The sequence below is a fragment of the Ailuropoda melanoleuca genome, chromosome 1 (genome assembly GCF_002007445.2).
Source record: "Ailuropoda melanoleuca isolate Jingjing chromosome 1, ASM200744v2, whole genome shotgun sequence".
NCBI lineage: Eukaryota > Metazoa > Chordata > Mammalia > Carnivora > Ursidae > Ailuropoda > Ailuropoda melanoleuca.
In genome coordinates this window covers 17,733,870-17,747,081 of record NC_048218.1, presented here as the reverse complement: position 1 = coordinate 17,747,081, position 13,212 = coordinate 17,733,870, and the positions used below count along the sequence as shown (strand labels likewise).

The following is a 13,212-nucleotide window of genomic DNA, read 5'->3' as shown; positions in this document are numbered from 1 at the left end:
CCTGGGTGGCTCAGTCAGTTAAGCATCCGACTCTTGATTTCACCTCAGGTCATGATTCAGGGTTATGAGATCATGGGGTTCTCTGCTCAATACAGAGTCTGCTTGAGAGTGTTTCTCCCTCTGCCTCTCCCCTTACTCTGTCTTTCCCTCTCTCTCAAATAAATAAAATCTTTAAAAAAAGTTAAAATGGTTTTATTCAAAGCTTTTATTCAATCTTTCAGTGTGGTGTACATTCTCATCTTTGACTTGATCTTGAAGATTTCCATGTTTTAAATGGTTTTATGCAGATGAATAGATACGGATATTTATGTTATGGTACTACCCAGCTCTGAATCTGAACTGCTCTTTTATACTGTAAATTGTGAGAAGTAACTCCATTTTCCTAACATTTCGTTTCTTAACATTATAAGAATTAGTGCTCTCCATCTGTTATTTCTCTTAAAAATATCTTTCCTTGCAAAGTGACTATCAGATATTTTTTAGGTTATTATGCCAATAAGTTTTGTTTAATGTTTTGCTTTTTAATGTATTTGGTTTGTCAGTTGAATTGAATTTTACTAACTTAAGTTTGCATTTCTGGGTTTAAATGTAAACAGAAATTTTTATGTGTGTTCTTCAGATGTGTTGGCAAGCCAAGAACAACAGATGAATGAGATAGTTACAATTGATCAGCGTGAGTATTCATGCTCATAATGTATGGCCCATTTGTCAATAAGAAATTTTCTTTTAATTCAGCACTGTAAGGTAATAAAATTAATTGTAAAGTTTTTATGGAATAATTTAGATATACCAAGAAATAAAGTATAGTAACTAACACCTTTGTACACCGTAAGAATCAAAACTTCATATATCAACTTTACCTGTTTTAGATCTCATTTTAAATGACTATCTTGAATTTGATGTTTATTATTCTTTGCATATTTTATATTTTTACCAACTAGGCAACCACACTTCATAGCATTGTTTTGCCTGTGTTTAAACTTTTTGGGTAAAATGATAATATAATGTACATATCCTTTTATAACTTGCTTTTTGTGTAACTGTTATGAGACTTGTGATGATACTTGCAGCGTGATTTCATTCATTTTCACTGCTATTATCTTTAAAACTCCGTGAATATCATGGAATGAGTATTTGTAAGAATGTGTGTGAGATTCTCTGGTTTATCACAGGGGTTCCACCCTTCCAGCCTGACTAGGGATTACCACAGCTTTTCACCAAGTGGTGGTAGGTGTTAGTGTTCTCAGCAGTAGTATGTGTGAGTTCTCATTTGTCCATATTTTCTCCCAACATTTGATAGACTGTTTTTAATGAAGAAATATTCTTAAAGCAAATGTTTTTATAATTCTTTGTTTAATGTGTATATGTCACTAAGTTAATTCAAAATAAGACCAACTCTTATTCCCCAAGTTAAGATTCACAACCTATAATGCAAACATCATATCTTATCCTTGGAACTTCTTTGGTAATTTTGTTCAAAACTGCTGTGGATTAAAGCTTTCTTTGAGGCCTTTTGAGCTAACTAGAAGGGCATTAGTAAAACTAATAGCATTTTATGTCTTTCAGTAATTTTTTTCACTGCTTGTATTAGAAGGAAAAAAAATTGTTTTTCTTTGCAGCTGTGCAAATTATTCCAGCATCAGTGCAGTCTGCTACACCAACTACCATTAAAGTTATAAACAGCAGTGCGAAGGCAGCTAAAGTACAAAGAGCTCCAAGGATTTCAGGAGAAGATAGAAGTTCACCTGGGAACAGAACAGGTATTTTTGCATTATCTTACGGTATTTATAAAATTTGTCAAGTCATGTGTATTTTGTTTTATTTCATTGTATGAAAATATGAATATGGATAATTTCTCTGACAGTATTTAAACAGCATTTGTAAAAAAATTTTGTTCCTAGCATGGCTGAGGGATGACCCAGAGAAGAACCTGTTTATTGCCTTTTGTCTGCTATTAACCCATAGCACTGTGGTCACTGCTTGTCCTTCTTGTCAATTTAGGAAACAATGGTCAAATCCAACTGTGGCAGTTTTTGCTAGAACTTCTTACTGACAAGGATGCTCGAGACTGCATTTCTTGGGTTGGTGATGAAGGCGAGTTTAAGCTAAATCAGCCTGAACTGGTTGCACAAAAATGGGGACAACGTAAAAATAAGCCTACAATGAACTATGAGAAACTCAGTCGTGCATTAAGGTAAGCATTTATCATTATAATTATTGTTTATTATTTCTTTTTATTATCAAGCCTTTCTAAAAAATGACTTCTTATTCTAGGTTTAACATTGTATAATATAGGGGCGCCTGGGTAGCGCAGTTGTTAAGCATCTGTCTTCGGCTCAGGGCATGATCCCGGCATTCCGGGATCGAGTCCCACATCGGGCTCCTCGGCTGGGAGCTTGCTTCTTCCTCTCCCTCTCCCCTGCTGTGTTCCCTCTCTCGCTGTCTGTCTCTCTGTCACATAAATAAATAAAATCTTTAAAAAAAAAATTGTGTAATATACCATTAAAAGACTTGTTTACAAGATGTTGTTTATTTAATAAACAAAAAGCTAAAAGTTTCACACTTAGTGTTAAAAGTGACTTTTTTTTAAAAATTTTAGAGCGAGCTTGTGCGTGCTTGAGCATGCAGCGGGTGGGAGGGGGCAGAGGGAAAGGGAGAGAGAAACTTCAGCAGACCCTTCGCTCTGCACGGAGCCCAGTGGGGGGCTCAGTCCCCTGATATTGAGATCATGACCCGAGCTGAAACCAAGAGTCAGACACTTAACCAACTGTGCCACCCAAGCACCCCAAAAATGACTTTTTACAAAGATCTTTAGTAATAATTTTGAGGCGCATAGTTTTTTTTTTAAGGTGATTCCAAGATTATTTGTTTTTATATGGTTGAAAAGCATGTATTACTCTGTTTAAAACTTACATGTTTAATCTCTGAGTTTTCTGTCATTTACATAACAGATAAAGATGCTGTCATTTGCATAGGTGAATTGAGTGTAAATTTTAGCAAAGATGCAGATATTTTCTGTTTTTATGACTGGGTGCAAAATGTTGACCCACTTCTCTGTTCTTTCTTCCCCTTCAGCCTGCCTAAATCTGAATATCCAGCCTTTACACAGATTGAATTGGAATAGAATAAAATTATTTGTAACATCCCATAAGTAGTATGAATTTTTTGACATAATTACTCTCAGAAGTTATGCTTACCACAGTGATGGAAATTCAGAATGTGCATTTAAGTAAAAAAGCAGGATATATGGAAATATGGAACTAATGTCTTTTTTTGGAAGAATGAACATAGTGTGAAATAGCTCTGCAATATATCTCTCATGCTACTTCATGTTTCATTTGGACATTGTGAATTTCACACAGCTTATGATTCACCTCTCATCACTACACACACACACACACACACACACACACACACACACACCACACACACACTCTTTCTCCCTTTATCCTAATGTAATTACATAATTGTATGGAAATTGTGGTTATATCAGTATTTACTGTTAGGATCATGATCATGTAAGTACTACATATTTTAGCATGATTATTTTTCTTTTCCAAAATAACTGTTTTTCTTAGCACTCATAAGTAACTAAAGTGCTTTCTTTTTCTTTTTTTTTTTTTTTTTAAGTTTACTTATTTGCGAGAGAGAGCACGAGGGGGAGGCGGATGGATGGGGAGGGCAAAGGGAAAGGGAGAGGCAGACTCTCTGCTGAGCAGGGAGCCCGATGTGGGGCTCAATCCCAGGACCCTGAGATCATGACCTGAGCCGAAGGCAGGCGCTTAACCAACTAGGCCACCCAAGTGCCCCTAAAATGCTTTATTTTCAGTGTGTTTATCACTTATTTAGTCTCACACGCTTTGCCAGCTATCTAAAGATCTTTTCCATATAATGAGGATGAAAACTGTCAATTTTGGCAGTTGATGTAAGTGTATATATAAAAGTCCCTTCAAAATTACAAATAAATTATTAGAATTAATCATTAAGGTGTCAGTTCTCCTCAGATTGATATGTTCCAATGCAGAAAGTTTTTTTGTGGAACTTAACATGGTGATTGTAAAATTTATGTGGTTATATGAAGTGGCACAGTAGCTAGGGTACCTGAAGAAGATTGACAGAGTGGGAAGGCTTGCTGTCCAGGACACTGAAACTTGCTGTAAAGCTGTAGCAATAAGACAGTATGTTGTTTGCTTAGGAGAGACACATAGACCACAGATTACAATTGAGAGCCCAGAGAGAAAGAAGAATATGAGTATTTGACTTAGGGATGGCGCGGGGAAAAGACATGAGGAAAGACCCGTTTTTCAGTCAGATGGAGCTGGGACAGTTGACTATCCATACAGAAAAAAGTGAAACCCGACCCCTTCTTCATACCATCCTAGAAACCGGTTCCATGTAGCCTGTAGCTCTAAATGTGGAAAGTAAAATAGGAAAGCATCTAGAAATACCTCCATGATGTCGGTAGGTGAAGAAAGACATCAGACTCTGTTCATCAACAGCACTAACCCTGATGGAGAAGATCAAGAAATTGGACTACATTTAAATTAAGAACTTTCTGGTCAACACAAGCCACCGTCAGGAGAGTGAAAGGCAAGCCACAAACCTGACATAAAAGTCATGTCCGAAGTACCTAAGAACTCTTACAGACTAATAGGAGAAATAGAAAAAATAGTCAAGAGACATGAACAGACAGTACCAACTGGAGATTATCTGCGTGGCCAGTGACCTAAGCTGTGGCACACAGCCTCTTTCGTAATCAGGGAAACGCGGTTGGAAACCTTGACAAAATGGCACAGCGCGTATCTCAGGATGGCTAATTAAATGCTTGCCAGTACCAGGTGTTGGTGAGGCTGTGGAGCAGTGTGAATGCCTCTCCACTTTTGGTAGGAATGTAACCTGTAACCCAGCAGCTTCTTTCCGAAATATCTACCAAACAGAAGTGCATGCACATGTCCACACACGTGCTCAGAGCAGCATTATTTATAATATCCAAAACCAGAAACCAAATACCTATCAACAGGAGAGTGAGTAAAACAGTGGACTGTGCGTCCATGGAAGTGAACTGCGGCTGCAAGCACTGGTAGGGGTGAACCTCACAGACGTAATGTTTGGTGAAGGAATCAGCCCCAAAAGAGTAGAGATTGTGTGAGTGCGTTTGTAGTATAAAGTTCAAGAAATAGGAAAAGTACATTACAGCATTTAGGAATACATGTTTGGGTGACAAGCAGTGAATTTACCATCATGGAACAGGATTGTATCTGCCTTTTAGAGTGAGACGGGTAGTGATTGGGAGGGCCTTGGAGAGATTCTAGGGAAGTATATTTTACAATTTAAAAGGCTAAAAAAAATACAAGTTTTAAAAAAAAGGGCAAAATCATATCCATGAAAATACAGGTATTGTGAACCTTTCTACTTTCTTCATTTTAGAGAGGGTACAAATGCAATGAATGCTGTTATGTATGGTTGTATGATGCATCTACTGGATTGAAGGACATACTAAGTAAAATTAAAACTTAGTGTTTGTATTCTCTATCACTTCCTACCAAGAGACATGATACCAACTACATTTTCCTCCTTGAAATATAAAACCACTTTCTTCCCTTATTTTACTTTTTTCTCAAGTATCTTATTTGTTACAGCCTTACATATTATGTAGATATTTTCTTAAGAAATTGAAATTCCAGTCTAATTTTAAATGGATGACAGGCAATTGGTTGTTTGTGGGCTAAGATCTAAATTATGTATGAACGTCATTGGCACAAAAGAAACGCAAGAACTCTGCCCAGTGTGTTGTATCTCTCACTTAGAGAACATAACTGACTGTAAGACTTTCACTGTTCTGAAATTAAGGAAAAATGCCTTAATTTCCTGCATATAGATCAAGCTTTTCTTTAATGGACTCTTGATTAAGTTGAATGACTTTGATAATAAAATCCTGCTAAATGTGGTAGTTTACACTTTGTTACTTCAGCAAATAGTCGTTTCTTTCGTAACTGCTTATTGTCAAATTGGTACAAGTGGGTAGTGCAGTTTTAAAACAAAGGCTTCACGGGGGTGGAGAAAAATAATACAATAAAATGAAAGACTTCACAGTCCTCCTGCCTATAAAAGTCTTGACTTACTTTTTTCCCTTTATTGGAATTGGCAGCGCATAACCGTAAATAAACTCTGTTTTCCAAAGTAAATCTAAATCCGGCTGTTTCTTACATAGCAGCAGTAAACTAGACTTCTAGAAGGACTTCCTCCAGATTTGTCTATGTAGGTCTAGAAACCTTGTTTCATTGTGATGTCCTCCTGGTTTTCTGTATCCTGTCTTTTCCTTCTAGCCTTTTACTTACACTTTTGAGGCTCCCTATTGGATTTGGAGAATTTCACTGAAATGAGAGCCTTTACGTATTAAAAATGGTGATGGCAAAGGTGTGGCTACAACATAAGGGATTTTGTACAATGCAGAAAAGAAATGGACATTCCCATAGTCCATAGAATATGTGTATTAACAAATTTCTCCTTTTTATATGGGTTCTTAATTATTAACATAGCTTATATTTTATAGAGGGCTATGTGCCAGTCATTGTGTGCCTAAGTGAGCACTTTGCAAAGATAATCCTTTTAATTCCCAACAATTCTATGAGGGTAAGTACTGTTTTTAACCTCATTGTATAGACAAGGAGTAAAAACTTAGAGAAAATGTGACTTCCGTGTGGTGACAAAACAAAGTCAAGACACTGGATTTTGAATCTTGACATTCTGACTCCAAGCCTTTGTTCCTAGGTTCTATTACTGTTCCCAAGGTTTTTTGTTTTTTTTATAATGTTCATTTTTAAATCAGTATTTTATCATAATTGTTGAAATATGGTCTGCAAATTTAGTAAACAGAGTTTTAGAATACTGAACAGTGAAATTTTAGTAAGCAACGTTTTGAAGTTTCCTTGGATAGTAACACTAAACACTTCTATATAACTTCAATGTTAGTTGCTATTGGGGTAAATACAGCATTAGCTAGACTCCTGCTTATGGAAGGATCTGTAAACTATTGTAAGAAGTCCAAATTCTGTATTTTTTCTATAGTCCTAACGTGTTTTTCTTTTTAAAGGTATTATTATGATGGGGACATGATTTGTAAAGTTCAAGGCAAGAGATTTGTGTACAAGTTTGTCTGTGACTTGAAGACTCTTATTGGATACAGTGCAGCAGAGTTGAACCGTTTGGTCACAGAATGTGAACAGAAGAAACTTGCAAAGATGCAGCTGCATGGGATTGCCCAGCCGGTCACAGCGGTAGCCCTGGCCACTGCTTCTCTGCAGACGGAGAAGGATAACTGAGCCCAGCACCTTCTGGGAGCCCGAGGTCTTTCTTAAATATTAGAGCAAGTATTGCTCTTACCTTTATTACTGAATTTGAATCTTCTTTTATTTCTAGACTGTACAATCTGATGCATGATTTTTTTATAAATATTTCATATTCTTGTGAATTTGGATCTTTTTACTTTGAGCATATATTTTAGAATACGTGTATGTTAAGGATCACCACAATGTCTTCAGCACGAAGTCAGGTTCATTGTGGGATAGTTTGTTAACAGTCAGGAAAGCTAAACTGGTCAGTATTAATGTCTAGCCCTACCAAAAATAGCCAGTAGCATCTGAGGATGAAAAATAAATGAAGTATCTCCAGGAAACAGTCTGGCTTAACTATTTTTGAAAATATAACTGTTTCCCCTCTCTGCTGCTTTAGATGTTGCTTTACATAGAACCAGAAAATGGAATTTTTCACAGCTAAAGCATGTGTGCCTGTTTCATCTAATCAAGCAGAGCTAAAATATTCATATCGAATAAAATTATAATATTAATAAATTACTAAACTGAGTATCAAGTTATTAAAATAATTTATATATTTGCAAGCAAAGGACAATAAGAAGTCGACGGGCAGAAGAACACTGCTGAAGAAGGAAATCCAGGTTGAAATCTGGCTTAACTCAAGCTAATTTTAAGGATTTTCTGTATAGGTTATTCATAATGTCAGGCCAAGAATTTAAATTATTTTAAGAGAGGAATTTAATTCTAATAAACCAACTATTACAAAAATTCTGAAATGATCTCTGTTTTTCCTGTCAGAGATTTAAAAAACTGAAAAGGTATACCTCAGCCAGAAAATAAAAGTTCCATTTAGTTTGGTTTGGTATGGCTTTTCTTTCTTTCTTTTTTAAAATTGCCCTATACTGCCAGTGTATTATGCAAGAGCAGCTTATATAGTCCTTGTATTTCTGATGAAATGAAGACTTTAAATCAGTCAGCAGTACTTTACCTTTCAAGACAAGAGCAAATTACTTGCCAGTAGTTTTAAAAGGAAATTCTGACCTCCAGTGTAGGCAGTCTTCTCGCATAACAAAATTTCCCGTTTACTTAATTTCTTCCTTTTGAATATTATATATGTGTGAGTATAAATATCTGTATACATGTCCAGTTGACCATTTTAATATATATAACTATACACATATATATGAAGATACAATGATATTCAAAAGGAAAGATATTTTAGAATGTAATAATTCATTTAAAAATGTTTTAATTATATGACTCTCATATATGAAACTCTTTGCTTATCACCACCTAACACTAAACAGAAATGTCTGGAAAGGTCTTTCTTTTTTGCTTGCTTGCTTTTTTTCTTTGTTTTTTGTTTTAAGGTATTTTATATAAATCATGAGATACTGGAAAAGAGCTTTTAATCCTCTTATAGCAGAAGATTGATTCTCACATATCACTTTATTCACCTTCTCCCTCGTCATTTCCTTTAAATCCATCCCCCTAAACAGCTTTATAAGAGCTCAGTTGATGCTTCTGACTAACCAGGAGGAAAAGGCCATGGTGAGAAGTCAAGGAGGCATTGCTAGCAGTCGCTATACTGGTCCCAGATAGTGCTCTGGAATGAACCGTAAGCCAGGGATCCTGGGAACAAGCAAGAGAGGAAGGATCTCTGATTTTCTTGTCTGGTAGCCTCAGACTGTACCTTGAAGTGCTGTGCTGTAGGACTGCAGTGTGGAATGTCAGGTCGCTTATATGCTCAAGTCGTTTAAGACCCTGCAGTGGATGTCTGAAAAGAGTAAAACTTGTAACTTCTATTTTTACCTCTTTATAAACACATATGGAATAGACTGACAAACTATTAGTTTCATTTGGGCACTGACTGCAAGAATTATCTGAGTAGAATAACCATGTGAAATAATGCATAGAAGCTATAGGTTCAGAACAAATAGATCACCAAAAAGAAGGTTTTTGCACCATTTTACAGTCTGGGGAGTTGACAAGTTGCTTATAGTTTTAAAAAATAAAATAAATTCTTCTGGTATGTTATCAAGAGCTTAAAACTTTTGACTTTAGTATTTAAAATGCTTTTGGGGAGACATTAAAGTTTTAGCAAAGATGACAGACTTTATGTTGCAATTATATGTCTATGTATATATTTTAAGGCAAGGAACACCCGCATTCCTTTTAGAGCTTCGAAGTCAAACTATTGCTGCTTCTCCTTTAAGCATTCCTTAGATTCCTTTTTTCGAGAACACATTCTATGCATTTTTCTTCCTTTGGCAGTTTTTATTTTATTCTCCATTATAATTGGAACAAAGATCATTCTCACACAGGATCAGGTGCTGTTTCTTTTTTCTCTTCCTTCTTCATCCTGTCACCATCATTTTATGCACCAGAACATAGGTGAAGTCATGAGACTGATTTCCCAGTTGTTTCAGGAAACTTCAGTTACTTTTTCTCAATTTAAATATTAAACTATTTCCCTTGTCCTTATTGAGGTTACAATCATCAGAAAGCCAGGCAATCTTGTCTTTTATTGAAAGAGAATTTGTGTTGTAGAAGAAAGCATAATTCATGCTATTCATTCTTTGCTGTTTTTATGAATAAATTTTTCCATAGGGAAATTTACAGTATATTTAAAGGAAGAAAGATAAAATGATCAGTTATCTTTTGTACCCTCTAAGTACAAAAATAAGGAAGTGTCCATTTTTGTTTTAAAAACTTGTTTTCCACATGAGGTTCTTATTGGGCCAACTTTCATATGTATCTGGCCTGAAGTTTGGAAATTTGTGTTGCTGTCGGAAAATCAGACATATTAAACAGAATTGCCGTGTGTGGTTAATATTCACATGGATCGACTTATCACATTAATTTTTGAATCAGTCCATGTCAGTGAATTAGGGAAGTGGTTTAGTTGTTTTTCTCTCCCGATTAATGGCAAAACTCAAGTGCGATATTTCTTTAAAGGGTGTGCCTCCAGATATTTGTGGTGAGGTCGACTGTTTTCCACACTCATCATTTTATGCTACTGCCTTTTAAAAAGAACTAGTGTATCTTTGAAATAGCACAAAAATGTTTAAAAATTCATAATTATAAAACAACCTGTGACTAACTTAATGTCTTCACATCTAGAAGGTGTAAAAATATTGATATTTCAGTGATATTTCACTTGCTGCCAGAAAAAAATATTCTCAGTCTTTTGTAAAAGGAAGGAGGATTTTTGCATACATTTTTACTCTTTAAATAAAGACACTTATACGGTCATAATAACAATTATGTATTGCTTTGTGGTTTTTATTTTTTTTGTAATTTTACATGAAACAGTTATTTTCTATTTTTACTCAGATAAAAAATATTTGTGCATAAAATGTAAAAATAGTAAAATGAGAAAAATAAAACTATTATACAGTATACTTCTGTGTTTTTGGAAGTTTTTTCCTGCATAAAAAAAATAGTCTCAAATTCCTGGAATATTAAGTTGAATGAAAATATGACAGTCTACATCTGCTGTATTGTACATAAGAGTCCCATTTACTTTACTTAAAAACTATTTGGGAAGATCAGATTCCACTGAGCTAAAATTAGATGTTAGAGTTTAGTCTTTTTAAGGAAATAAATGGGGCGCCTGGGAGGCTCAGTCGAGCATCCGACTTTTGATTTTAGCTCAGGTCAGGATTTCCCAACAGTCTTGGCATCAAGCCCCTCGATAGGCTCTGCACTCAGTGAGGAGTCTGCTTGAGATTCTCTCTCCCTCTCCCCTGCTCATGCTCTCTCCCAAAATAAATAAATCTCTTAAAAAAAGAAATGAAATCCCATCAGCAGAGCCAAACTGTTTTAGAATAAAAACAGAAGAAATGGTAACACTGAGTACTTGTCAAAAGGCAAGCCAATGACCGTTAAAGTAGAAATCTTAATAAACCTTTTTTAACTAAAAAAAGAAATGACCTGTTTATGTTTCCTGCGTAACAACAGGATGCTTCAGCAGGACCAGAGCCTGTGGAATCAAAGGAGTCAGGGGGAAAGGTGCTGTGTGTTGTTTAGGGTCAAGCAATGATCAAACTCTGATTGACATGCTTACAAAATTGTGGTTTGAGTGAAATAAATTGCTCTAAAAACACAACCCAATTTTATCTAGTTTGAAGTAATGAAATAATCAGAAAATTAGGTATATTCGTAATCCCAAAACACTGCTTTTTTTGTGTGTATATGACTTTAAAGCTTAATTTGCAAGCTTAGTACATGTTAAGTTTACTACTAGTAAACTGATTTGAAACACTAACTTAGACTGATTTTAAAACCCGTGGTTGAGGAGCGCCTGCGTGGCTCAGTCCTTAAGCGTCTGTCTTCGGCTCAGGGCCTGATCCTGGTGCTCTGGGATCGAGCCCCACATCAGGCTCCTCCGCTGGAAGCCTGCTTCTTCCTCTCCCACTCCCCCTGCTTGTGTTCCCTCTCTCACTGGCTGTCTCTATCTCTGTCAAATAAAAAACAAAACAAAACCGTGGTTGAAGGACCTTTTTATTTCCAGAGTGTGATGACTGAAACTCTTATAAAACAGATGAATGAATAGGGTGGTGGGAGAAATGGGGAGTTGTTTAATAGGTAGAGTTTCAGTTTTGCAAGATGAAAAATTTCTGGATGTTGGTTACACAACAATGTGAATGTACTTAACATTACTGAACTGTACATGCTTAAACAAGGGTAAGAGTAAATCTTATGTATATCTTACCACAATTTATGTTTTGTAAAAAATGAATCATTAGGAGAATTTAATAACTCAATGTAATTCACCAAATATAATTATACAATATAGGAAGACAAACCTGATCATCTCAGTAGATGTAGGAAAAGTATACAGTAAAATTTAACATCCATTCATGATAAAAACTGAGCAAACTAGAATTAGAAGGGAATTTCCTTAACATGATAGAGTGTCTGAAAAACTTGCAGCTAACATCATACATAGTAGTTTGTCTTCCTTCTAAGATTTGGGGAAGGACAAACACATCTGCTGTCACCATTTCTGTTCAACGCTGTATTGAAGATCCTAGCCTGTGAAATAAGAAAATTAGCATACGTATTGTAAGAAAGGAAACTGCAGAAGACATCAAATGTTGAAAATCCTAAAGAATGGTTAAAAAAAAAAACTAGAATTGAGGGGTGCCTGGGTGGCTCAGTCAGTGAAGCGTCTGCCTTTGGCCTAGGATCCCAAGGTTCTGGGATTGAGTCCTGCATCGGGCTCCCTGCTGAGCGAGGAGTCTGCTTCTCCCTCTTCATGCTGCTCCCCCGGCTTGTGCGTGTGTGTGCTTGCTCTCTTGCTCTCTCTCTGTCCAATTAATAAAAACTTTAAAAAGAAAAAAAAAAAAACGAGGATTGATGAGTTTAGTAAAGTAAGGTACAAGATCAATACACAAAACTCTATGTGCTATGAAAAATAATTGAAAATCGAAATTTAGAAGTTACCATTTACAATAGTATTAAAAAACATGAAATAATTTAGGAACAAATACAACAAAATTTGTGCAAGATGTGTCCAATGAACCATAGAAGTTGCTAAGAAATGAAAATCTGAGTGGAGAGGTATACCATAATTGTGCATTGGAAGACTTTTTTTGTATGTGTTAAATGTCCCTAAATTGATCTATAAATAGTGCAGTTCAACTCAAAATCCTGGGAGTCTTTTTTTTTTTTTTTAAGATTTTATTTATTTATTCGACAGAGATAGAGACAGCCAGCGAGAGAGGGAACACAAGCAGGGGGAGTGGGAGAGGAAGAAGCAGGCTCATAGCAGAGGAGCCTGATGTGGGGCTCGATCCCATAACGCCGAGATCACGCCCTGAGCCGAAGGCAGACGCTTAACTGCTGTGCTACCCAGGCGCCCCTGGGAGTCTTTTTTTTATAAACAAGCTGA

The 13,212-nt window shown here is 35.9% G+C and overlaps 1 protein-coding gene across 5 annotated transcripts in view; it reads left to right on the top strand.

The window, feature by feature from the left end:
- GABPA (GA binding protein transcription factor subunit alpha) overlaps nucleotides 1–7,853 on the top strand; it is a 32,477-nt gene extending 24,624 nt beyond the window's left edge. For 4 of the 5 annotated variants that reach the window (XM_011225996.3, XM_002920061.4, XM_019800519.2 and 1 more), the window contains 4 exons: nucleotides 620–673; nucleotides 1,620–1,760; nucleotides 2,002–2,194; nucleotides 7,094–7,853. In XM_011225996.3, coding sequence (XP_011224298.1) covers nucleotides 620–673; nucleotides 1,620–1,760; nucleotides 2,002–2,194; nucleotides 7,094–7,322 — 617 coding nt within the window. In that variant the 3' untranslated portion in view covers nucleotides 7,323–7,853. Of the gene's footprint in view, nucleotides 1–619; nucleotides 674–1,619; nucleotides 1,761–2,001; nucleotides 2,195–3,075; nucleotides 3,657–7,093 lie in introns of those variants that run through there. The other variant, XM_019800520.2, reaches the window with a different exon arrangement.
- The last annotated feature ends 5,359 nt before the right edge of the window (nucleotides 7,854–13,212 follow it).